This window comes from Micromys minutus (assembly GCF_963924665.1).
Source record: "Micromys minutus genome assembly, chromosome: 29".
Lineage (NCBI taxonomy): Eukaryota > Metazoa > Chordata > Mammalia > Rodentia > Muridae > Micromys > Micromys minutus.
Genome location: NC_137964.1, coordinates 23,628,405 through 23,653,944, shown reverse-complemented (window position 1 = coordinate 23,653,944; position 25,540 = coordinate 23,628,405). Strand labels below are relative to the sequence as shown.

Sequence of the window (25,540 nt, the reverse complement as noted above, 5' to 3'; positions counted from 1 at the left end):
GGATTCCCAGCCTATGCCACTGACCAGTCTCTGATGCCCTGTGAACCTCCAGGCTGCCTGAGCCTTGTGAAAACCACATGGCCAAACCTGCTGGCAAGCCCCTGGTTTATAAACTAGCCAGGCTTCTGAGGATGGAAAGGGACAGTCACTTTCATAATCCTGTTCTGGGGTGACTGCTGATAACCTCAGTTTGGGTTTTAGGCAAGCTTGGGCCAGAACTGGTCATGTTCCCTAGGTACTAAGCAAACATTACCAAGAAAAAGCTGAACTTTCAACACATAGTATGTGTGTGTATGTAAGACAACTAAGTTAGGTTTTAGCACAAATCACTGTATTACTCCATGAATTTCTATACGCACATACACCCAGGTGTCTACAACATTCAAGATTCAGAACATTCTAGAAACATTCATTTTCAACCATCACTGTCCTGATCAACATTTACTTCTGTGTGAGGCTTAGCAAGGTCCCCAGTATGTTTCTGGGTTTATGACGTTCCCTGCCAGGATCCCACCCCCATCAGATCTGCAGGTCCTGTGGTTCTCTGGAAATGTCCCCAAGGGTGTATCTGGCCACCTTATTCCTTGGGCCCAAGGCTCCACTCTCATAAGGAAGGTAAGCAACCCTTGCCTGTTCCTCCAGCATGGAGTGCAAGTCCCCACAGCTGCCCCTATTCAACAGCCCATTCAGGTGTCACTGAGCCCATTTGTTAACATGACAGTTTCCCGGGGGGCAACCTGATTATAACCATGGAAAACGGATGTTCTAAGTCCCATACCAAAAGCCTGAGATTTCTGCCACAACCTGCACATGAGTTTGACACATTTCCCTCCCATTACCCATCTGCATCTGATTTAGAAAAAGGCCGGAGCTCTCTGCTGGAACCCCAAATGGAGACTTTGGTGTGAGAGATGACTGTGGCACCGTGGAGCTCTGCACCCCAAGACCAATCCCTCAGGTCCACACTTGGTGATGTGCCTCAGCCCCAGCAACTGGACAACCATTTCCTGGGTGCATCTAATACCCATTTGAGGGACCCTGGCCTCAAACCTTGGACACTCCTCATGTAGGGAGGACTCTAGGTAGTGGGGGCTGGCCTTCTGTGTCACTGTGAGGTCAGGGAGAGGGCTCAAGATTAGACTGGCTGAGGCTTCTTGTCCCCAAGTCAGAGTTAGGGAAGGGAGTTTGCTATGCAGAAGCACAGGAGGGTTACCTGCTCCAGTGATGGCGGGCATGTTGAAGATTTCCGTCCCAGGCTGGCCAATATCTAGGGCAGGGTAACAAGGTGTGTAAGGCCTGAGCTCACAGGTTCTAGGACAGCTGTATCCCTGCTTGTCCCTGTACAGTCTGAGTTGAATGCCTAGGTACAACTAGGCACCTGATGCTCCAGGTTTACTCTGGTGGTTGGTTACTACCCTAGGCTTGTGTTACCTGCAAAGGCTTCTATAGTCTAACTCCAGAAAGGAAGAACCTTGCGCATCTGTCCAAGCCACTCTGGGGAGGGGGCTCCTGGTGGGAGGGGACAGAGCAAAGTCCTCACGTGTTGCTTTCCAGTGCATTATCATATGTATATGGTCCATGTGACCTTGCATGAAGGACAAGGGTCCTTGTCCACCCACATCAGCCACGGTGAAAGGCAGCATGTCTGTCTGCAGCATAACCCCAGAGTAGTGTGCTGTGCCCCTCAGCACCCGGCACAGGGCTATCTACAGGTTTCGCTGAACACCTACTCTGTGCAGAGCATTACTGAAGTGCTATATGTGGTGTCAGTTAGTACCCACTGGCAGATTGTCAGGCTCTTGCACGGTGAGGTTTAAGAGTACTATCTCCCTCCTGGTGCCTGCTCTAGCCTTGGCTTCCCCTTACTGTATTCTGGCTCATTCCGGTTGTGGGTGTTGAGTTTCTTGTTGATCTCCTGCTTCTTTGACTTCACCATGGCGGAGTTGCTCTCAGTCAGCTTACTGAAGAAGGCTGGCGGCTGGCTGGTGTTGCCTGGAGACTTGGAGCCCATCCTACAGGGAGCATGAGATGCCAGGGTAAGCAGGCTGGCCACTGTGCTTTCAAGCATTTAGCAACAGGGAGCTCGGCATTTGAGCCACAGTGAGGTGCTAAGGACCAACGGTTTCCCATGCCAGGCCTGCTGGGATCTGTACTTAGCTTTGGCTTAGGATAGTTTGTGAGCCTCCCAGGTACACTATGAATTGTCCCAGAGAACTTCTTATAGCTAGATTGAACACAACAAGCCCCAAGAACTGGGGAGCCACAGGTCACACCCTCCCTGAGGTCCATGTCCACCTCTACCCAGTTTGGTCCAGCTTAGTTCGTTCCCAGATCTGCAGCAAGTGAGATAATGGAGCACAGCTCAGGCTGAGAGCCCCGACACAGGGATGCCATCAACAGGGTGCGGCCACTGATGCCCCCTGAAAGCCCATTAGTCTGCTGAGCTGTTAACTGATTAATGGCCTCCATGCTAGAAGGCAGAAGCCATGGGCATACATGGAACCGACACCACCACCTCTAATCAGCAATTTGTGTCGTGGGTACCTGGGCTCCCCCTGTTCCCCGTCCCGATACAGCAGTGGATATGCAGCGCTCCGAGTGTGTCCTGGCTCAGTCATGCCCTCTGGTGGGGACACGGGTTCAATAGCATCCTCGCTGCTGCCCAGGACTGACGTTTTGCTGGGTTCTGGGGACCTAATGAAGACAGCGTCCCAGTTGAGGATAGAGTTCGACTCCATGAAGCGGATGCCCCACTGCCCACAGTGGGGCTCTGCATGTTTCCCTGTAAATGGCCTGAGGTATGGAGACCCCCATGGGTTACTGAGATCTTCAGAAATGACCTGACACTCATGAGTAGGGTTTTTGAGGTACAGCCCAGGCTGTCCTAAAGCTCACAATCCTCTAGCTCAGGCTGCCTAGAGCTCCCTAACCTGAGTAGAGGGTGTGCCACCACACGGGGCTGCTCAGGGTGTTTTGATCCATGTTGTGAGCCCTGATGAGGTGCCCATGCCAGGACCTCAGAGTCCTGCTGGCTACATCTGTTCTCAAATGAAATTTGTCTGAGGCGCCTCATTTCGCTCCTAAGCCTAGAACCCGCTTCTCTCATGCCCTGAGCCTCAGGCCCAGCCAGGGTAAGTATGTGTGCATGGTATGGGATGGTAACTCACTTCTCTGTGCCTCAGTTTCCTTATCTGCCAAAATGGAGTGGGACATCTGACCCCTAGCTGAGTTGGTATATATAGGATGTTCAATTGGCATGTGGGACCCTTGGGTGTGACACCTTCCTGATTAGATGCTTTGTGTTGGTTCTGGGAGCTTTTGTATTCCTGAGCCTCAGTTTCCCATTAGCCCAACACTATTAAGCTCATCCCTGCCCCACCGTCCCCAGCATCTGATGCAGACACGAGTATATTCTAACCTTTTGCCCCCTTCACTGTGGGGGGATCCCCGGGCTGGGGTGCCATGGTCTGGGGGTGGGAGGTAGAGGTCACTGGGTGGGCGGCGGAGATCCAAGACAGGGCAGCTGGCTCCAGGGAAGGAGTAGAGAGGGGCGGGAAGGGGTCCGCTGAGCTGCTGCGGGTGGTGGCGCGTGTAGTCCTGTGTAATGACCTCCTGTGGGGAGGGGGCAGTTCAGGACTTTCAGAGTAGAGTGGGGAAAAGCCCTGATCTGTCTCTTGGTCTCCTGGGTAAAATGTCCCCAGGCAGACCTCATGGTAATGGCCCCCAAAGGACTGAGTATGGTGGCCAGTTCATCTGTCTGACTGTGGGACATGGCTCTCATAGCTACCTGCTCTTCCAATGGCAGGGGACAGAGACAGGTACTTACACTAATGTGCTGAGCCAAGGTGACCACCCTCTGGTGACCTTTGATGCCTGGGGCAGTCTGAAGGAGTGGGCTGGACGAGGGCTGGCTCTCGGGCAGTGGCCGCAGATGTGGGAGGTGGGCAGCCTCCGCACTGAGCTTCATGGGACCTGAGGAGACAAGCAGAGCTCGTCAGGGGCCGGGGACGACGTGGAGCGGTGCCTCAGTTTCCCTACCTGCTACTCTCCCGGGTGTCACCTGGCTGCTTGTGCCGCAGCTCCCCCTCCAAGTGGCTCTTCTCTAGCTCTTCCAGAGGTTTGGAGAGCCCCTTGTCATGGGCCAGGCTGGGGGAGCTCACGGGACTGATGGGCTCCACCCCGTCAGGGCTGTAGCCAGCTCCGCTGTGGTAACCTGAAACAGGTGCGCTGGGGTCAGAATGTGGAGTGGGCTTGGGAGGAGCCATTCCTCCAGTCTGGCCTCAAGACGGAAGGACATCAGATCAGCCTAAGGTGGCCAGGGAGGAGGAATGGCGAGGGAAGGAAGCTCCATATATCAGGACACAGACACATCCCAAGGGCTGTGAGAGTCTGGCTTGGGCAGTGTAAGGCTCAGGTAGGGGAGGTGACTGGGAGGTGGTGGTGGGAAAACTGAAGGGAGGGCGTGAGTGTGCATGGGGTCAGGGTTCGGTGGTACGAGGCTCAAGCTGGAGTGACACCAGGTCCCTAGGCCCTGCTTTGGCCCAGCCCCACTGTCCCTGATCCAACCGGGAAGCTGCATTCCCTTAGGGCTGTTTGCTGGTGTGGGAAGTGGAGGTGGGTACCCAGCCTCCCTTCCCCCATCTGCCCCCTCGCTCCCTGCCTTAACTTCCTCCAGGAACAGTGGCAGCACAGTCAGCTGGTAGCCCCTGCATCCCCACTCCCCAAAACGAAGGTGCAGGTGGTGGCGGGAGATGGGAGGCGCGGTCGGAGTCCAAAACCACAGATCCATTCATTAAAGGAAAAAAGGCGAAAAATCCAAAAAGAAAAAAGGAGGGAGAAAAAAAAAAGAAAAAGAAGAAAAAAAAAAAACTCATGATGAAAGGATGGGCAAACGATGAGGGGCCCGTGTGGGCGGAGTCACCACAGCGTGCCAACTGACGAGGATGACGAGCTCAAAACAAAATACCAAGACCAACCGAAAAAAGGGGGAAAAATTAAAAGCAAAGATCTGAAAATATCTTTAGGCCACAGATGGGGTGGGCAGGCGGCGGGCCGGAAGTCTTACCGTCGCCGGGGGAGTCGTTGGCCAGCGAACCTCCTTCTCGCGGCCCCCTTTCGTGAGCAATTTGACGCGTGATTATTGCGTCTATGAACGTGGCCGCTGTCAGGGTGGTCTTACCCAGAGAACGGAGCTCCAATTCCTGGATGGAAAAGGGTTTACTTTGAGTCTTTTCTCGGTGCAGATCTGAGGCCGAGGTGGGCGCCGGCGGGTCCGGACTGGCATGGTGGGGTGCAAGGCTCTTTGCCGGGGTGCGGGCGATGGCCGTGTGGCTGGAGCTGGGGGGTGCTAGGGATCGGGGCTCGGAGCTCTTGCTCGGTGAGGAGGCAGGCTCCCGGGCTGGGGGCTTGGTAAGGAAGGCATGGCCAGCGTCCACACGGGGCCGCTCAGGCCGGGTAACCCGAGAGGTCTCCTTGGGTAACAGGACAGGCTCCATGAGGGTAGGGTAGACCCCTTCAAGGGTGCCACCAAGTGGGCAGTGGGTGGCAGGTGGGAATGTGGCAGCCGGGCGGACTGGTGAAGAGGTGGAGGTGGACCTAAAAGGAAAGAGAAAGGGTCAGGCAGTGCTGGCCAATGAGTTCCTACCTCACACCCCTGGAGTCCCTGCCTAGACTACTCTAGCTACTCGAGGCTCCCAGAATAAGTGCCCTCCTGACTAACCTATTCTTGTACTTGGCTCCATCAGTCTCTCTGGCCCAAAGCTTTTGACTGAATCCCTACGAGGTACCAAACACAGACTATCCTCTCCTGAGGGCATCCACTGCCACATGGCCAGATACAAGTGTGGTGAGTGGAGGGCAGGAAGCTCAAACAGAGCCAGTAGGAGGCTCTGCTAGAAGCTGGCAGGAGTGCAGGGCACAAGAGCCAGAAAGCATGGGACTGACTTCAGGCAGAAGCCCGGCATCCCCACATTAATCTCTCTGTTCTATTTTGTTTTCAAATTGTTACTCCTAGGCCTTATACACTAGGGACTACCAATTAACTCTTGCATCTACCCTACCTATAGTCTCTTGGTCTGTCTGTCCATCCATCCATCTATCCACTCTCCCATCCATTCATTTGCCCATCACCCATCCTTCCCCACCCCCATGCATCCTCTGGCTCTTTTTTCACCCTCATACCTGTCTACCCAGAGCATCCTGTATCCGCCCACTGTCATCTGCCCGGCTACCTGCATCTATCTCCCTGTCTGTCTACTCACTGTGTGCCTCTCCCTGCCTACTCACTGTGTGCCTCTCTGGGTCATACTCCACCTGCCTACATGCCACCAGTCTACCTACTCTCTCCCAATCTCACTAACTCACGCACCTTCCCATTCTGCCATCTGCTCCGTTCTCCACCCATCTGCCCATCCACACACCCCTCCCACTCTGCAAATCCATCTGCGGACCCTCCCCCCAGGCTTGTTCCCCCCGGTGCCAACCTGGCCCACCTCAGGACCGTGGGCGTGCCGGGTTCCACGGAGGTGACCACGCCCTTCATGCTCGTGTTGTGCAGCACACTGGGCCTCTGCTGCAAGGCGTCCTGGGTCCGGGGGGAGATGGGCGAGTGCTGGTGGGTGTGGGAGGCGGGGCGGCTGCTGCCCCCAGCCCCGCTGCTCTGCTCCGTACCTGGTGACAGGCCGCCGAGTCAGGGGGCAGGCCCAGGTGGCCCATGAGGACCTGGGGGTGGGGCGGGGTCTGGGGTGCCCTACCAGGTCTCCAGATGGGTGCATGCTCCACTGTAGTGGTAGACGTGAGGATGGACTTGTCCCGTTCCCGCTCTCGCTCACGTTCCCGTTCCCGTTCACGCTCCGATGAAGATGTGGCAGTTGGTTTAGCTAGGTGAGTGGGGCCTCCTGGAAACCCCAAGGCCAGAGCGTGAGCCAGAGCCCAATGGGCCAGAACTTACCTGCAGGGCACAGGAAGCGAGGCACAAACCCACCCACCTGGGGACAGCGGCGAGCTGCTGTGGCGGCTGCTGAAGGGTGGGGGCGCGGTGGGGAGGTAGGCAAGGCGGTCGATGGCGGTGGCAGGGGTGCCTGGCGTTGGTGGCACCAGCACGGGCAGGTGTGGCACTTGGGACAAGTCAATAATGCCTGGGGGGGGTAGGGTGGGGTGTCAGCGGTAGGTGCCTGCCCTCCTGTCCCCAAGGGCATAGGCCTGAGACCTTGCACCTGCACTACTCCCCTCCCTGGTGCCAAGCTTGGCCCCAGGCCCCTTTCAAGGCTCCGCTGTGGTGTTGCGTCTCTCAAACAACATCTTTTGAACCAAAACACTGCCTTCCCACAGGATCGGCTCCTTGCATTCAGCTCTACCTTCTGAAACCCGCAGAGTGGCTTCAGCCTCACTCACTGGGGCTGCAAGGTTATCTCTGAACAGTCGTGACAAAGTGACCTGGGCTGTTTTGTGATAAGACTCACGTAGCCCAGGCTTGCCTTAAACCTTATGTAGCTGAGGCTGGCCTTCAACCTCCCTCATACTAAGAGTACAGGTGTGTAATACCACGTCTAGCCTATGTTCTGATCTCTTGGATGCCAAAAGATGCCTCATACCAAGGTCCCAGAACAACATGCAAAGATCCACTGTGCTTGGTAGCAAAAGGTGCCTGCTACGCACACAGCTGCTAGATGTCAGCAGATACAAACAGCATTTCTCCCTTCCCCCAAAGAGCCAGGGTGCACCAACCACCAGTCCACCCAGCCAGCTGTGGCCCCCCTCTGCCCACCTTGCACAGTGCATATACAGACACTCATCTTTTGCACACCACAGCACAGGCCAAGCCTCGGCTGATGGGCACCATCCTAGGCAACTCACCTCTTGGGCCAGCGGCATAATTGAGGGCCAGTGAGGACTCTCGCGGTGACAGACCCCTCAGCATATCAGCCCGCTGCGCCATGGCAGAGGCAGCGTTGTGGTGCATCTGCTGCGAGGTGATGTAGTCATTGATGATGGTCTGCCGGTTCTCCAGGGCCGCGGTGTCAGGGTAGCCGCGGATGAGGTAAGGCGGGTACAGGTGTGGGTAGGTGGGGCTGGGGGCCAAGTGCCGGGGCAGGTAGTAGGCTGCGGCTGCTGGGGAGGGAGGGAGGGTCAGGTAGCCCAAGCCTTATCTTCAGGCTCCCCACTTCTGCCACGACGGCTTCCTCTCCTTGTGCACCCACATGCTTCCCCAAAGCACACACAGAGCTTGAGACTGGCTCCCTCATCATGTGGGGTGCCTGCTTTGGGAAGTGCTCCCCAATACAATTCATCAAAATACAGGTCCTGACACCCTAACAAAGGTGCCTTTAAAAAGGCTCCACATCATTACACTCACTGGAGCCCCCTCATTTACTGCACTTGCAAGGTGCAGATGAGCCCTGCAGGAAAAGAAGCCCACTGAGAAACACGATCCCAATCCCTACCTGCCCTGGGTTAACCAGCTGGTGATCTCAGCACTAAGCCCAGCCCCAACTCTGCAGACCCAGGGAAGCAGAATCAAGCTCCAAATCTACAGGTCCAGGGCACCCACCTGCTTCCAGGGGGATCCCTCGGGGTATGGAGGTGGGGTCAAAGGCCAATGGGATGTGGCCACGGTACAAGTCCACACCGGTCACACCCCGGAGCAAGTGCTCATAGGGGGAGATGGGGTGGGGGTGGTGCTCGGGCACAGTGCTGTGTGGGGACTTGGCGATCTCCCGGGGAGTTGATGTCAGCTTCCGGTCCTGGGACGCCTTGCTAGATAGGAGGCTGCCTGTGGAGACAGGTCACAGTGGCCTCAGCCTCAGTGTACGGCCCCCAGACTGAGTTGTCACAAGCCCCAGAGAGCCTCTTGCCTCTCTGCTCTGGGTTCCTTGTGAAAACATTCATTTACTCCCTGGTCACCATTCCCCCATTCACTCTACCAGCCTGATTTAATCATGGCCTGGCAGTGCCCATGAGGAGAAAAGGGAGCATCCCAAGAACAAAGCAGGCCAGAACCCTGGGCCCCAAGGAGCCACTGTTCCAGGCAGAAGATGAGTCACGATGTAGGAAGCGCACGGACTTGAGAGAGAGAAATGTTTGATTATGACCTCAATACTTCAGGAAGCTCTCCCAGGTCTGACACCCCAACACAACCTCAGCCAGGATGTGGCTAGAACTGGCTGGAGGTGGCCATAGCCTCCCCGGCCCTGACATCTGAATTAGGGTGGTGTAGGGTCTACAGGGGTTGGCTAGAAACAAAAACCAAAGGTGGAGCAAACAGAAAGGCTACACTGTGGGAGGATCAAAAAACGAGAGCAGAAGTCAGTGATGCAAAAGGAACGAGAGACGGAAGTGAGATGCAGAGATGACGTCACAGGCAGGTGCTGGGGAACAGCAGCGCTACTGGGGAGATGAAACCTACAGGGTGGGGATAGTTTCATGTAAACTTAATACTTTAATTCTTGTTTGTGTATGTATGTGCCATGATGTGTGTGTGTGTCTGTGTGTGTCTGTGTAAGAGAATGAGGGGTCAAGACAATTTCAAAGGTCAGCTTTCACTGTCCATCACGTTAGAGACATGGGCTCCCATTCACGACCTGTGACCTTTAGGACACTCTCCAGTCTTGGCCTTCTGTGTGCCTGGCTTATGTCGGTGCTAGGGATTTGAACTCTGGTCCTCACGCTTGTGCAGCAAGTACTTTAGCTACTGAGCCTTCTCCTCAGCTTTGAATTATTAAAAAAAAAAAAAGCTTTTTAAAAGGGGGGACAAAGGGGGCTCTGTATACAGTGTGGAGGCAGGGCAGCAGATAAATTGGCCGTGGCAAGAGGCAGTGGCCAGGGTACCCTGCAGAGAGAGCTGCCCCCTCTCCACAGCTGGCAGTCCGTGGAAACCTCACCCACTGACCTTCCTGAAGGCGTGGCGTGGGCTCCCTCGTAGTCACAGGGGAGCCACGCGGCAGGTGGCTGGTGAAGGGTGCCCCGTGGTCTTCGTAGGTCAGCGGGCTTTGCCGTGGCTTGCCTAGCTCAGGAACGACGACTGGGGCCCCACGTGTGATGGAGCCCCCTGCGCCACTGGTGGTCCCTGACCGGCTCTTCAGACTCTCTTCATAGCAGGCACGCTCCAGTGCCCGGGCATCGGCCATTATGTCCAGCGGGTGCAGGGCCGGGAAAGGCCGGCCAGGGCTGCCGATGATGGAGCGGACATCGTGTTTCTTGGTGCCAGTGGAGGGTGCCCCGGAGTCGTACTTGAGTGGGGTACCCTGGGGAGAGGGTGCAGGTCTGTATCTGGCCAGATGCTGCTCTTCCTATACATATGCACAGGATGGGGCATCTCTAACCCCTTGGGCAAATGGACAGAGACCTCTACCAGGACATGGCGTCCAGTGGCTGGATGCCTGCTCATGTCAGACTGGCTATATATCCAGAGCTGCCTGCTGGTCCATGGGTACCAGAGTGAGGCTAAGTACAGGTAAACACAACCTACCTCACCCAGTGGGGCCCCCACCATCTTGCAATACTATGGGATTCCATAGTCAGATGCATCTGCTGCGACTCCAGCTGTGGCTACGGGTTGCGGGCTGGAGTTACACACTCCTTGTCAGCTCTCAGAGGACACCATGGAGATGGGAATCATTGGACAGCATGAAGAGGATCCCATGGGGATCCAGGCTGGGGACCACCTACTGCAGCTCAGTCCCAGACTTCAATCTCTACTCAATGTTTGTGTCGTTACTAAACGTTAAAACTTTGGTGACCGGCATTAAGCCAGAGTACAGCTTTGTAACCTAGGCTAGCCTCAAATCTACAATCTTCCTGACTCAGCCTCCCAAGAGCTGAGCCCAAAAGAAGAATGGCACCTGAGTTTTCAAAAGAATTCTCTGGAGTCATTCTCGTCCATCACTGAGTGTATCCCTGGCTCAGGTGGCAGGCTTTGTCTAGCTGGTTTGTCTTTCTCTTTCCCATCAAGCCATGACCAAGGTAGGGGACAGTGGCTCTAACCTTGGTGCACACATGCAGGTGGAGGACCAGCTAAGTGACCAAAAGACTTGGGTTTCACAAATCCTGTCAGTGACCATAGTGAGCCATTGACCTCTCTGGGCCTTAATTTATATCCCAATGCATCAAGGGCAGCATTAGAACCCCCTCAGGCTTGCCCATTTCCCGGCCCCTCCTATTTCTCCTCATACCTGGGTGATGGAACCCTCCTTCAGAGGCCGTGGTGCCAAGGGTAGCTCAGGCGTGCGGCGCAGCTCCTCTCGAGGGATCTCATGGATAGAGCGGCCTGCCTCCTTCACAGTCGCGACCACACCCTCATGAGGTGGCTTCAGCTTCAGGGGACCCAGAGGGTCCAGGGGCCTGGTCTTGTAGGTCTCAGTCAGGTCCCGAGGTGGCGGGGGTGGCGGTGGTGTGCCTTCTCGTTTTAAGAGCTTGGCCTCCCGACGTAAGTAGTCCTCCTGGGCCTCCACATATGACCTTGGGATGCCTGCCGGGCAAACAGCACTGGCTCTCCACTGCCTGGCCTGGCTCAGTCTGGGTCAGCACAAATCCTCCCTTCCTGTGGGACCTCGGGTATGTGAACTGACTTTTCTAAGCCTGTTTCTTCAGATGATGTGAGGATGCTAAGTGAAACCACATCGCCCAGTTTACCACAAAGACATGAGCGAGAGATCTGTTCAATCTGGACCCCTCCCCATCACTAGCAAGGCATGCATGAAGCTTTGGAGTCAGTGCCAAGTACAGAGCAGTCACTCCACCTATAAAACATGGGTGGGAAGTTCACCCTTGGTTTCTAGCCCGAGCTGGCATTTGGCCCGGGGGCGGAATTACACACCATAAGAAGGATGTACCTTGCGTGATGGACCCTCGGATGTGATGCTGCTCCTTGAGGTGGGGGCTGTGTTGCTCAGGGATGGCGCGGCCCATGAGTCCTGAGGAGAGCAAGGATGGTGTCACCATACGGTGTCCGGGAGGGCTGGGATCTACAGTCTCCAGCATGACTTAAGATCCAGCAAGCAAGCACCCTGCATCCCTGGGCCCCATTCTGTAGTAGACTGTGCCTCGGTTTCTCTATCTGTTAATAGACTGATTAACAGACTGACTGGCTTCCTCCAGGCATATCAAGAGGCCACCTCCTTTTCCATTCTGACCTGTGTTTAGGGGGCTCCTTGTAAGCTACTACAGGGGACACTTACCCTCGATGCTGGCTGAGGTGATTGTCCTGCCCACACGGCCTTCCATCATGTCATAGGTGCGTTTAGGAGCAGCAGTCTCGTGGGGTGGCCCTGAGCTGCTCCTTCCATCCTCCTTGGAACACTGTGACACGGACATACCACCTGGGAGCCAAAGCACACAGTGTGGGGTGGCTGTAAGGCACTGGCACCACAGGCATGGAGTTAGGCCTGTAAGTAGGCAGAGCTGGAAGGAGGCCCTGCCATCCCACAGATGAGACCCTCAAACCAGCTCGACTGGGAATTGCTCTTGGCGGAAAGCACAGGGCATGCCCGCCATTGCCGCATGAATGGGTGTGTGTCTGTGCCCGTGGGTCTATGTGTACACTAACGAAGACAGCAACACAGTCCAGCCGGTGCCAGAGGCAGCTGTAGCCCTTGTCCTCAAGACTGTACTTTATTGTCAGGTGCCAAAGCCACATGGGGTCACTTGTGACCTTTAGGAACAGGGGACTGTGGGGTCAAGAACAGAGCAGCTGGCAGTCCCCAGGCCTGCAGCAGTGTTAGTATGAGCATCTGGTTTTTGGGAGATGACTCCCAGGTGTGGGTTCCTTAACCTTTAGGCAGCACTGGCTACCTTTTCTATCCAAAGACAAGGGTGTCACAGCTCTACCACAGCCCTTCCTTGTCATGACACTCAAAGCTGCCCCTAGCTTTCCCAGCCTATGTAGGGGGAAGCCACCAAGCCCTGACCCCTTCTGGGTTGTATGCCTGCAGGACAGGAAGTCACTCCCTGCCTGCTTCCTGGTGTCCCTTCAGCTCTGCCTGGCTCTGAAGACACCTTTATGGACCTCACAGCTTCCTCCCTAACAAGGGCTGCCCTGTCTCGCCAGGGCTAGGATGGTGCCCTCATAGAAGGTCCCTGACTATGCATACGGCCATCTCCCTATCAATCTAGGCCCAGCCCTCAACCTGTCCAGGATACCACAACACCAACTCCAAAGGCCCCGGCTGCCTTCTGCTCTGCCAGATGACCTTCCCCTCTCAGCACAGTGCACTCACGCCACAACTGCCATCTTGAAACGCATGTTGCAGTCTGACTTTCATGACTCCTATTCAACAAGGGGTTTCCAACACACTCCTTGCAGGGGCATCCTGAGCTGGCAGGGAGGTACTGTCTGACATGTCCTTGCTGAGCCTCAGCCTAGCAAGGAGATTGTTCTCAGTGTTCTTGCTATGTCTGTCTTGAGAAAGGGCACCCTGGGAATGGAAAAATAAAGGGGGACAGAAGTAGCCACCCCAAACTGCCAGTGCCTGGTGGTTGTCTGTCCTCTGTACTCACCTTCATAGGACAGGACGTGACCTTTCTTGCCCTCATAGATGACATGACCCTTGGGCAGGGTGTCCTCTCGAGCCCGGTCAAGGCGACTTGGGCTGTCCTCACCGACGATTCTGCTGATGGTACCCTTGTAGAGGACGTCTGCTGGCGTGCCCTATAAGGCATGGAGTGGTAAGCACCCAGATCTGTGGGTGAGTCACACACCACCCTACTCCTCCGCCCCGGAAGGCATGCACAGTTATGCGTAAGTTATGCACACACGCACAACTTCCTCACCATTGCCAATGCCACTCATCCTGGCTTCCTAGTGCCAGCCCTGCTGTCAAAAATGCCCTGTCTCTCGCCTGTACTCTCCCAGAGACGCTATCAAGAATACTGTTATACTCTTTCACAGAGACAAGATCTCTAGATACATAGCTCAGGTTAGCCCCGAACTTGCCAACCTCCTTCCAACTGCTGGCCCGAGCCAACACGCCAGGCTCAATGTCAGGTTAACTGAGATAAAGAGCGGTCACGATCACCCAGGGACCTCTTCCTGGCATAGAATTGCCAGCTGACTCACACCCTTCCATCTCTACCCAACGTATCCCTAGATGCCACCTGATGTCCCTGGGGACAAGTTGGACCAACTAAGAAACACTGATTTGGAGGGAATAAGCTCCCCGCCACAGGAGTTCTCAAACCAACAGCATGGGGTTTTGTGCAACTGAGTTCACTTTAAGTGACTTCTGTGAACATGAGAAGGGCCATCAGTACAGCTTAAGAGCCAGCCCATGGGGGACAAAAGGCAGGATCACCCCGATTGCTGCTAACAAGTCACCTTGCTTTTCTGAGAACTAGCTGGCATGCATCTATGCTAGGGCGACCCTAACTTGACTCTCAGAGGGCCCCAAATCCTTAGCTCTCTCTTCATTTATGATTGCAGGAACAGATTCAGTGATGTGCACCAGGCTTTTGTCTCCCTTGGGGCTTGCTCTGTTGACTAGTCCCCGTGGGGCAGGAGCAGTATGGGGGCAGGAGCAGGCCAGGTATACGGTAAGAAAGGTCAAGCAGGCTCTGAATGAAAGGGAGGCATTACTGTTTAGGGGCTCTGAGATCGAAGGGGCTAGCCTCTGACAACAGAAATGCAGCCAAGCCACGGTTCTGCTCTGCATAATCCACTGGACAAAAATCCAAAGAACACGGGGAGCCACAGGGGTCCACTCACAATCTGCTCTAAACCCGAGTGTGGGACATGGTGCTGTGTGGCCTTGTGCCCCAGGGCAGCCAGACAACAGTGGGGTATGTGGTCTCCACCTGCCACCCATGTGGGTCACATTAATACCTGGGTCATTGTCCCACACAGATAGGCCCTAGAGTGCTGACCTCACTTTCCATAAGCCCTAACCAGTGGAGAGGGATACCCAGCCTTTGAGAGCCGGCATCTCTGAGCACCTGGCCCCTGAAGCTCTGCGTGCCAACCTTACACCCCAAGATCGCCTCCTTGGAATAAGTATCGTGGAAATAATTATTTCTGTCGCAGAGAAAACTGAGTCAGAGAGGGACACTGCCACCACCGATGCCAGAGGGTATGACTGAATTTTCACCTCCAGCTTCTGTGCTTTGCCTTCAAAACCCCAAGATCCCAACCAGACTTCAGGGGAAGCCTGCGGCATGAACATTTATCCCATACAGTGAGTCAAAAGGACCCTGTGGTGGGTGGCCCTGTGACTGAAATCCACTGGGGTACGTGCCCTTGGCCACACACAATGGGGACTAAGCCTGGCACCCACCACTGGCTCATGCCTACCTGATGGGCGGTATGAGAAGAGCCAGCTGTCACCATGCTAAAACGTCACACTTCCCTCTTCCTGGCCCTGGTAACTTTCACACTGTGGCTCCTGACAGTCTGGTTATGGGCCTGGCCAGCCTTCTCTGTCGTTGGTCTCTGTCACACTGACTGACAGAGGCACATGACACTTGTTTTCTTCATCACCCTAGGCCTGACCCCACAGCGCACTAGCTCTAGTCTCCTTGGACGTCCTCTCATCCCATCCCAATCCACCCTACTCAGCATGTCTGCCCGTCCCACCCTGCCCCCAGCACCTACGTGGGTGATAGATCCTCGGTAGCTGGGGCCATCTGCAGCCCGGGAACTGGGGAGGCCCTTGGTGATACTTCCACTGGCAGTGGAGCCCAATGCTGTCCCTAGAAGGCATAAGACACAGCACTTAGGACCCAAGGGCTTGGTGTCTCGAGGTGAGGAGACAGCCGTGAAGTGAGCTTTCAGGATCTCTAGGAGTGAAGGTGATTGGGCCAGCCTTACCTCTCAGCACAGAGGTCTCCTGAGCAGTGGGCACTCCCAGACTTTCAGGTGGCCCAGCCTGACCCCGAGGGGACAACTGCTCCTGCTTCACTCCACTGAAGGGGGCTAAGGGTGAGAGAGTGCACAGGTCTTAAGCTGCCCCTCCCACTAAGCTCCTAGGAACAAGACTGCCCAACCCTCAGCCCAGGGTGGAACCAAAGGGTCATGGGCACTCACCCAGCTTCTTAGGGTCCACAGCAAGAGGCAGCCCCATGGTGAGAGGGCCCATGGGGGCCTTGGCATGCTCTGAGTGGGGTACACGAAGCTGTACTGACATTCCCTGCTAGGGCAAGGAAATAGATCACAACCAGATTTAGCCACAGGGAGAGGCCCGCTTACGACTTAGGGATCTGCAGGGTGAGAGAGGGTTGCCGGCCCTCTCTGCTGGAGGACTGTAGACAGGCCAACAACTGTCCAAGGCCAGTGCCCGCATAAAGAACACAGTGTGACTGCTTCAAACACCTAGTGGTGAGTGCAGGTAGGATGCAGAAGTGACCAAGGGTTTACAACATGACACTCTACAACCTACAGCAGCTGCAGCTCCCCCTCCCCCTCCCACTGAACGGAGGATGAACTGAGGCCTACAGGCGTTGAGTCACCTGCCTGAGGCAGTGAAATACACAGCCTGTGATCCACGTAGTCCCATGGGTTGGTCCACGTTGCAGGGATGAGTCTAGCCGGCTCCCACCCAGCACCACCCCTGGAAACATCCCATGTAATGGGGAGACCCAGCCTTAAGGTGTTCACCTGGGAGATGGCACCCAGTTGCCTCTCAAGTACACCAGGATGCTTGGCAGAGGAGATGAGGGGTGGAGGGTTAGAGATGGGGGGACGTGGTAGAACTGGCCGGGCACTATCGTGGAGGCCCAGAGGCAGTGGGTGACCTGCAAGGAAACAGGAAGTCTATATTGGGGACTCCTCTACACCTACATGTCTGCTTTAATGACCTGAGCAGTCCACAGGAACCCCACAGTCCTGGATCCTCCACACCTGCACCATCACCTCCTGACCCACATCGAAGCCTCTCAGCCAGTACTCCAATGTCCACTCCATCCCTAGATTCTATTCTCTTTGCAGGGACCAAAGGGATCTTTCCCAGAGCCAGCAGGCCATCCTCACCCTATGCCTGATTTGGGGGAGCCTGCAATAGCTCCCCACTGCCTTCAGAGTTCACCTCCGGCATGGAATTCAGTGTCATGTGACTGGGGATCCCTGGACTCGCTGGGTAGTCATTTTCTGCTGTGATAGTTTGACTTGCTCCAGCAGTACACTTGTCCCTCAGGCAGGGTCAGCTCTACCTGGGACAGCCACTGCTGATGCCGGTCATTGTTGGCCCCTGGCTGGATTACTTTTCATGGGGATGAGGACCATCAAGAATAGAAAACCTAGGTGGCTTCCCAAAAACAGTCTCACAGCATCTGTCAATCAAGACTGCCCTCCCCTCCCTCTAATGACCATCCTCTTAGTCACCGGTGAAAAATATCTCCCTTGCTGGCCTTCTCCTGGCCACTTATGGCCACTGTAGTGTGTAGATGTTCTCCCAAGTCTTAGAAGGTGCCCAGCTTCTCAGAGCAAGGCCAAACCTCCAGCCAAGGTCTCATCCCACCAGCACCACGCCCTGCACCAGTGCAAAGAGCTGGTTGCTCACGGATTGCACAGACCTAACCGGTGTGGTGCCCACTCACCGGGGGGTGTGTAGGAGAAGGCAGAGGGGTCTGCGGCGTGTGGGGACGTCTTGATCACCTCCCGTGGAGGGATGGGGAAGGGCAGGCCCGATGTCCAGCGTGGGGGCTCAGTAGGAAGCTTCGGGCCCTCAGTTGGGAAGGCCGTAAAGAATGAGGATTTCTCTGCTGAAAGAGGTTTATAAGGTGGGCAGTCAGGGAGGGCTCTGACATCTCCATACCCTCCCACCCCAGCAGCCAGCTGGGACAGAACCTGACAAGAGGAGCCATTGGGACACTGTCAGTGAAGGTGTACCGCTATGTTCCCATGATACCTGCTTGGTATGGGACAGGCCCAACATAGAGCATGTGTCAGAGGGCTAATCTTTACTTTGTGGTTGCTCGCAGAATGCCACCAGTTGGGCGTACAGGACCCAGAGTGCTGGGTCCAGCTTGCTGACCTCCGTGACTACGTGGTATGGCAATGGATGTGTCTATAGCAGCCTCTCTAGATGAGCACGGGGCAGAGGCAGTCTGTGTGCTAGCTACTTGCTATGTGCCAGTCACTAGACTGAGCTCCAGTCGGGCCTCGATGAGCCTGTACGGGCGCACACTAAGGCCAGCGATCAGACCCGTTTGGTGAGGTTGCTTCAGTCACCTGCCAAATGTGGCCATGTCTAGATTGGAGCCCATGTGGCTACAGACATCTTTGTCCCTTCACCCTCCAGATGGAAAGATGGAGACCCCAGCTGCTGAGTGCAGGGAAGACCTGCGAACCCAAGCTTTAGCCCATGGCCTGCACGTGTGGCTATGCCACATGGCTCAGATCTGCTTGCTGAGGCTCCACAAGTGCTCACTTTAGCTGCGATCTCTTCTGGGCTGCAAGCCTTGGCTAGACACATCCTGGGGATCACAACAACCCACCCAGAAATCGTGAAGGACAGGGGCCCTGGCCTTGAAACAGGAACTGACAGTGCGTGTCTCCCGGAGCACCTCCACATAGCCCTAGGCTGTCCTAAAGGAAGGCTGGAACACAAGTGGAGGCCCGAGTGCTATACTCCACATCTCCCCTTTAGGGAAGACCAAACACCCTCTGAACTCATGCCCCGGAGAGGTGGTGGCCCACCAAAGTAACCGCTGTGGTATTCACATTCTCAACCTACAGGGCTTGCTCTGAACCAGGAAGTTCAAGCACCTGGCTCCCTGGCCCCGTGTGTACCTTGGCTGCCCCATCCAGTTTGGCTCTGGAGAGAGCTGGGGGACAGAGGGAAGTCTCAGGCTGGAAGGAAATGGGGTCAGACTCAGCCAATGCAGGCAGGTGGCTGAGAGCCAGGACGGACAACCTGTTCCTCCAGCCGGGCCTGGGGATCCCAAGGGACCTGCCTGGCCTGGAAGCTCCCTGTTGGAGCCAGGACAGAGAAGGCTGGCTTCCTGCATGCTGGGTTCATGTGTCCCCTGGGGAACAGAACTGTGGCCAGACCACGTGAGAAACAGAGCCTGCCGCCAGGTGCAATGTTCCCCAGGGAGGAGTCTAGGAAACAGCGTAGCACTGGCCACATGGACGGGCCCAGAACCAGCCTCAGGGACCATGGACTGTTGGCTCTTTTCCCAGGGACTGGGGCCTAGGGCCCAACTCAGCAGGACCTGGCTGGCCCTGAGTAGCTCCAGCCCTGCTCAGCCACAGCTGTCTGGCCAGAGCCAGACCGGCACCTTCCTTCCCCTGCCCAGTCCCCTTACTGTCATCCCAGGCTGTCCTCTTGAGTCCGGTGGCTTCTCACAGCACACTGTGTTCTATATATGTGGCCCCTTAAAGCCCACCCCTTACTGGCGTGTGTTCCGGCCCCAGCTCCAACAAGACACCCCTGCCCTTATCCCCCAGGGGTCATCACTATGTCCTGCTGGCTTGTCCTCAGGAACAAAGTCAAGCCTCCCCTTCCTCCCACTTCCAAGGCCACCTGTCAAGTCCAGGTTGCCCTAGAGCAGTTGGGAGGAGCACCTCAGCCCGCCTCCCACCCCTGCCCTACTAATCCCTTCTGCCCTTTCTCAACAAGAATCAGACACTGATTTTTCCCAAGCCCCTAATCTGATAACATGCCCCTCCCAAAGCAAAGTGTCACTCAAAGCTACTCTCTACCTTAGCGACACAATTTCGTCCCCATTTCCCTCTCTGACCTCCTATCCCACTCCCAGTCCCTGAAGGGTCTTTTCCCATCACCCCCTACCCTCTCCTCACCAGATCCTTGGATATACAGCCCACTGTGTCTGCCTACACCCGCCCCGGCCCACTTGTTTCTTTTCACATCTGCCACTACAGGCTTCGGCAGAGCCTTTACCTCCCTCTGACAACCCCAGTGCTCAGAAGCACCGGTGTGCAAACGCCACAGGGCCCTGGCAGATGCTGCCCACTACCTGCACAGGAGGCTCTGTGCTGACCATGCCTTAGCCAAGGAAAGGCGAGCCAGTTCAGCTCAGGTCAGTCCCGCTGTTGTTCTAAGACAGAGACCAGTGCTGCACCCTCAGGGAGCCCAACGGTCACATGAAACCTGATTCACACCAAAGGAGAAGCTGGCTACATGGATGTTTGCACGCACACTCACAGACATGCAGACACGTACAGACACAGACACACAGACAGACACATACACACAGTCACACACTAGACTGCCTCCGGTTTCTCAAGAGCCCGCAGGCTGAGCGGCTTCTGGTGCTCTGTGGCTGAGCCTTGCCGTCTGCCGCCTTAACTATGTGTCCTCCCAGCCTGGCCTGCACTGCCATGGGAACTCGACAGAGAAGAGGGCTGTCCCTCACTGTCACTGCATCCCTGTGCCCAACACTCACCCTCTTTCTCAGAAGGAGGCAACGGGCTCCGGCACTTGCCACGTGGACTTCCTCCCGACTGTTGAGACACGTCACCCTCTGGCTGTAGGTGCTGCGTGGGTGGAGGCACAGGGGGAGCTGGCTTTGGGGGTACTGTGTCCTCCCGGGGGGGTTCATGGACCTTGGTGACCTGCTGGGGGGCATGGGGCAGGCATGAACATCCTGGCCCCATGTCAAACATCCTGGCCCCATGTCAGAGGTTGACAGGTTGGGGAGTGGCCGTGTGGCCAGAACGAAAGCCAGGTATAGAAAGGCAGTCTTATCCCACTTAAAGCCCCCATATGGAGGCAGAGCCTTAACATCAGACAGAGGGAAGGGGTCATCACCGCCAAAGAAGGGTCCATTTCTGATGTTCAGAGGCAGGTGGGTGCTAGGACCTGACACTGCCCACTCCGCCCAGCACACCCCACACCACTAGGAATCGGGAGTATGAAGAAGTGGCTATGTGGGCTTTGGGGAGCTAGCAGTGAGGCCAGACACGCATGTCCGACACATACATGGAAAGGCCAAACCTAAATCTCAAAAGGGAAATGGCTGAAGACACTACACTCAGCCAAGTGTCTTTAGAAAACGAAGAGCTCCCAAAGGCCCCAGAGACAGACCGGAAAGGGCCTGGACATTAGTTGGGTCTGGGGGAACCCCTGGAGAGTGACTGCTCAGACCAGCCTTTCTGATCTCCCAACTCCCCCCAAGACTGCTGATCACCAGTCCTGTGAGCACATCTCCATCTCTGGAAGCCACTGGCCTTGGGAAGAGCCTCCCTCCGCAGGCAAAGCTCCTAGCAGTGATGCTGAGCTCACAGGAAATCAAGTTCACGGTGGGCTGCCTGGATTCAGGGTTCACTCACAATAGGGGGGATGGCTGCTGCTCGTTGTTTCAGCTGCTTCAGGTCCAGCGGCTTCTGGGGCGAGGTACTGGCCCGGGGATCTCCGGCTGGGGTAAGGAGGCTGGGCCTTGGTGACAGCAGCCTGGGGAGGGACAAGCGTCAGGTCAGGCTGGAGCATCAGCCACAGGCTCTTAGAGGGCCTTCCTGGAAAAGGGGGCTGGGGCAGTCCTGCCTCCATGGCCTCTCCTTCAAGCCTTGGATGGTGGGGCCCGCCAGGGAGGCCCTTAGCAGAGTCCAGGTGCTCCAGCGGACACACTCTGCTGGGTAGCCGCACTCCTCCGGCCCACACCATCCACTGCCTCCAAGAGGGCCTCAGGGCAAAGACGACAGCTGAAAAGACCTAGCTGGGCGCCTAGGCCATGCAGGCCCCTCGGGGAGTGGCCGGAAGGCCACAAACTCAGCCGGATCAGGGTGGAGAGACTTTAAGAGATTCCTTGGAGATTATTTTTGTCTCAAATCCAGAGTAAGAGCAGGCTGGGCCCTGGGACGGGGTAGATGACTCTACTAACTGGAGCCTGTGTGTACTGGACCCAGTCCGGTCCTGGGATGGTGGGCGAGTCTCATGACCTCAATAATGGGAGCTGAGCTATGGGTACAGCCCTAGAATTTGGACAGGAGATAAATCTCGGGCAGATCCTTGAAAACACCAGGGGCTACATACCCCTGGGTACTAAGAGCATCCTGCTTCAAGGCATATGAAGCCACGTAAGCTGGGACTTCAGCCTCTGGGGTAAGAATTCCTGACAGCTAGGACACAGTTGGAGCCACAAGGGACACAGCAGAAGAGCACACGCCTCCTTCACAGATGGAGGGGCACAGACTCCGCTGTGGCAGAAGTATGCGTGCAACAGGCCCTGCGGGTAGCAGCCTGCTGCCCGCATCTGCCACATGCTCAGCCAAGCAGGGAGAGCAGACAGACAGGATGACGCCTGCTGAAGTTGCCTGAGGCACTGGGGGGGGGGGGGGCAGGAGGAGGAACAAGTCGCCCTGACTCCTCCATCCCACCTGTACACATCCATGGCAGAGACTCTTCTATTGCCGTCTTTACCAGACCCCGCCTACCCCACCCGCCCCCAGCTATTTTTCTCCCTGCCTTCCGTTCTTTCTGGTTTTTCCACACAGGGTTTTTTTCTGTGTAGCCCTGGCTGTCCTGGAACTCAATTTGTAGCCCAGGCTGGCCTCAAACTCAAAGATCAGCCTGTCTCTGCCTCCCAAGTGCTAGGATTGAAGGTGTGTGCTATCATGCCTGGTAGCCCTTATCCATTTTTATGATCAGCTTTGATAAACTTGAAATAAAATACTACCCAGGCTTTGAAAAACTCCTCAGAAGGTCATGTGCAGCTTGGGTAGGGTGGCATGGCACCAGTCATTCCAGTACTGGAGAGACTGGGCAGGAAGAGCCCACAAGTTCAAGGCCAACCTGAGCTACAGGGTGAGTCCCACTTACGAAACACAGCAAACAAAACAAGGCTTCCCCACTAACCCTACACTGAACCATTCATTCTCAGGGGAAATGAAGATGAACACCACAGAGAAACCAGCTTATGAGTGTTCTCAGCAAACTACTTAAGTCATGCAGATACCCACAGACGCTGAAAAAACAAGGCAAGGGGGCTGTCATCCAAGCCATGGGGCCCTGACCCTTGCCCTACAACAGAGGAGCCTCAAAATACACTGCACTATGAAAGAGAGGCCAGACATGGTGTTCACACCCATGCCCTCCTCCCTTCACAGGGCATGGGACCATGCCCATCAGTGGGCACAGATGGCTGGGAAGGCTGTTGGGTCTCCTCTAGGGTGATGGCATGATCTGTAATGACACTGTGAGACACTGAAAACACCCGATGTCCCAAGACTGTGTGCCCTAAGTGGTGCACTGGTGAGCATGAGAGGCTTGGTTTCCTCGTCATCTCCAGGCAGGCCTAAAGCTAGAGACGCATCGTAGAGCTGGAGAGATGGCTCTGTGGTAAAGACCAGAGACCCAGGTTTGGTTTCCACAACCCATAAGGTGGCTCAGCACCAGAAGATCTGACGCCCTCTTCTGGGCTCCTTCCTCTGGCCTCTGTGGTCACTGCACAAGAATGTGGTACACAAAAACTCAGGCAGGTGTGTGTACACACACACACACACACACACACACACAGAGAGAGAGAGAGAGAGAGAGAGAGAGAGAGAGAGAGAGAGAGGGAGGGAGGGGTGGGAGAGGTGGGTGGCTCAGGGGTACAGAAGCCACACCAGGTGGCTCATAACCGCCTGTAACTTGTTCTTCAGGGGATTAAATGGCCTCTTTCCTCCACACACACCAGCATTCATGTGCACATACACTTCACAGGCGTATGATTTAAAAAATAATAATAAAAAAGACCTTGGGTGATCTCTGTCCTTCACAGGACCCAAGACCAAAACCCCACTGGTCACGACACCCCCAGCTACAGACCTTGGAGAAACACTGACCGTAAGCTCAGAGACCACAGGGCCTTTGTCCTCCCTGTGCTCAGGCTTCCTCTCCACACTGAGAGCAATGAGCATCCTCAAGGGCTGCCTGTTGAGTCACACATACCGTCCACATGTCTCATACGCTATAAGCCTTTCTTCTCACCAGCACCAGAGCACGGGGAAATCAGGGCCCTGCTGGCTCCTGCGTCTGGTATCTCCAGGGGCCTGCCCAGCACACTGTGTACCTGGCCCAGGGTCATGTTATAACAAAACAACTCTGTGGCGACTTACCCATTGCAAGTGTGAAAACTGAGCCTGGGGGTGGGGAGTTGGGGGCTTCCTAAGGTCTAGCTCTACTGGAAAGCATGACATCCCTATTCTGAAAGTGAGGTGGGGCTGCAAGCCTCCTCGAAAACTCCAGGCCATGCTGCCCTGGGCACAGCAGCAGTGAGCAGCAAAGCTCTCACAGAGTGGCCTGAATGGGGCTGGAAGTGATCATCCAGAGTTTATATAGCCGCTCAGGCTGCTGGCCTGCTGCAGTACGTCACCCACCCTCCCGGCCCCCATGGTGCGGATGGTAAAGGCTATAGGCTCTTCCCACCAGAGTCTGGTGCTTACTGAGAGCACAGGTGGACCCCAGGACAGGACATTGTCCTGAGTCCCAGCCCAGGTGCTAGACAGCAGGCTGAGGTGGTGGAGAGCCAGCCACCAAGCACCAGGGAAGGATGGAAACTACTGGCTAGTGCTAAGGGAGAAGGGAGCTAGAAATGAGAGGCCTCAGCCCCACCAGAGCCTGGGGAAGTCTGAGGAGCAGGCTGGTATTCAGGGTGGCACCCCACACCGCGCTCTGTGGCCTATGAGTCTACCATCCAGATTCCAGAGGGCCATGCTGGAACCACCCGTGGTTTTGTGGCCATCTCTCATCTCAGTAGAGATCCTAATGGCACAGAAGCTACTACCATGGGCCCTATGTCCCCTGTTGTGCCTATCAGGCAAGAAGCTGGGGACACGGGAGCCCTCAGAAACCCGCTGGCTACCTTCTGCTTATCTGGGGCCATCTGTTGTCCACCTGCTCCGTGTGAGCCCTACCAGTGGAATCCTCCAGGAACACAGAAGATCTACAAAGCATCCATTTCAAATCCACCAGCCCTGAGGGGACAGGGGAGCCAGGGGAAGCAGGAAGGGCCCTGTGTGGGCAGGTCTGAAGGTCATGGTCTCCTCCCTTGCACTGTTGGAATTTTTCACAGACTTGAGAGGAGAGAAAACAGACTCTGCTGTTTGCAGTCAAAATAAACATAGCGCACTGCCTCATCACAAAACAACTGTGGCTGCCCAGAGGTGGGTGGGGCCGTCCAGATGTGATCCGGGAGAGGTTTCCAGACCTGCCCTTGAGTGCCTAAATGGACTCACCTAAAACATGATATGCCCCTAGGGCAGGGAACGTGGCAATCAGAATACTCCACAGATCCAGTACCACCTCAGAAATAAAGCTGAGGTGACTGCATGACCAGGGGCCTCCAGTGTCTGGGCCCTGGGTGATGTCATCTCAATCACTGCCCTGGAGCTGGCATCATTACTGCAATCACTGGAACAATCTAGCTCACTGGGACCCTCCCAGCCATGGCTGGGCCCTTGCGGTCTGCAGTCTTCATGTCCGAACACCCGACCACGAAGTGGTCCTGCGTGCACCTGGCCGGCTCCTAGTCACGGCCTTCGCTAGGGAGAAACTTTGAAGGGAAGAATTGTGTGTGTCCCAGCGTCCTAGACCTAACCCTGGGCCCCAGTTCCTGAGACCTTGCCAGGAAGCTATGCTGATGTCGTCATGGGAGACTGGCCACCTTCAAGGAA

At 55.7% G+C, this 25,540-nt stretch overlaps 1 protein-coding gene across 36 annotated transcripts in view; it reads right to left on the bottom strand.

Annotated features, from left to right (window-relative positions):
- NCOR2 (nuclear receptor corepressor 2) overlaps nt 1-25,540 on the bottom strand; it is a 156,034-nt gene that overhangs the window by 4,022 nt on the left and 126,472 nt on the right. For 8 of the 36 annotated variants that reach the window (XM_080940899.1, XM_080940888.1, XM_080940894.1 and 5 more), the window contains 24 exons: nt 21,218-21,338; nt 20,332-20,503; nt 17,518-17,682; nt 16,580-16,716; nt 16,010-16,115; nt 15,794-15,898; nt 15,578-15,675; nt 13,492-13,642; nt 12,174-12,314; nt 11,829-11,909; nt 11,169-11,464; nt 9,887-10,241; nt 8,549-8,770; nt 7,855-8,109; nt 6,987-7,136; nt 6,753-6,896; nt 6,483-6,669; nt 5,066-5,595; nt 4,061-4,213; nt 3,827-3,972; nt 3,419-3,612; nt 2,545-2,694; nt 1,867-2,012; nt 1,214-1,267 (listed from right to left, as the gene is read on the bottom strand). In XM_080940899.1, coding sequence (XP_080797025.1) covers nt 1,214-1,267; nt 1,867-2,012; nt 2,545-2,694; nt 3,419-3,612; nt 3,827-3,972; nt 4,061-4,213; nt 5,066-5,595; nt 6,483-6,669; nt 6,753-6,896; nt 6,987-7,136; nt 7,855-8,109; nt 8,549-8,770; nt 9,887-10,241; nt 11,169-11,464; nt 11,829-11,909; nt 12,174-12,314; nt 13,492-13,642; nt 15,578-15,675; nt 15,794-15,898; nt 16,010-16,115; nt 16,580-16,716; nt 17,518-17,682; nt 20,332-20,503; nt 21,218-21,338 — 4,259 coding nt within the window. The remainder of the gene's footprint in view (nt 1-1,213; nt 1,268-1,866; nt 2,013-2,544; nt 2,695-3,418; nt 3,613-3,826; nt 3,973-4,060; nt 4,214-5,065; nt 5,596-6,482; nt 6,670-6,752; nt 6,897-6,986; nt 7,137-7,854; nt 8,110-8,548; nt 8,771-9,886; nt 10,242-11,168; nt 11,465-11,828; nt 11,910-12,173; nt 12,315-13,491; nt 13,643-15,577; nt 15,676-15,793; nt 15,899-16,009; nt 16,116-16,579; nt 16,717-17,517; nt 17,683-20,331; nt 20,504-21,217; nt 21,339-25,540) is intronic. The other 28 variants (XM_080940895.1, XM_080940900.1, XM_080940921.1 and 25 more) reach the window with 21 other exon arrangements.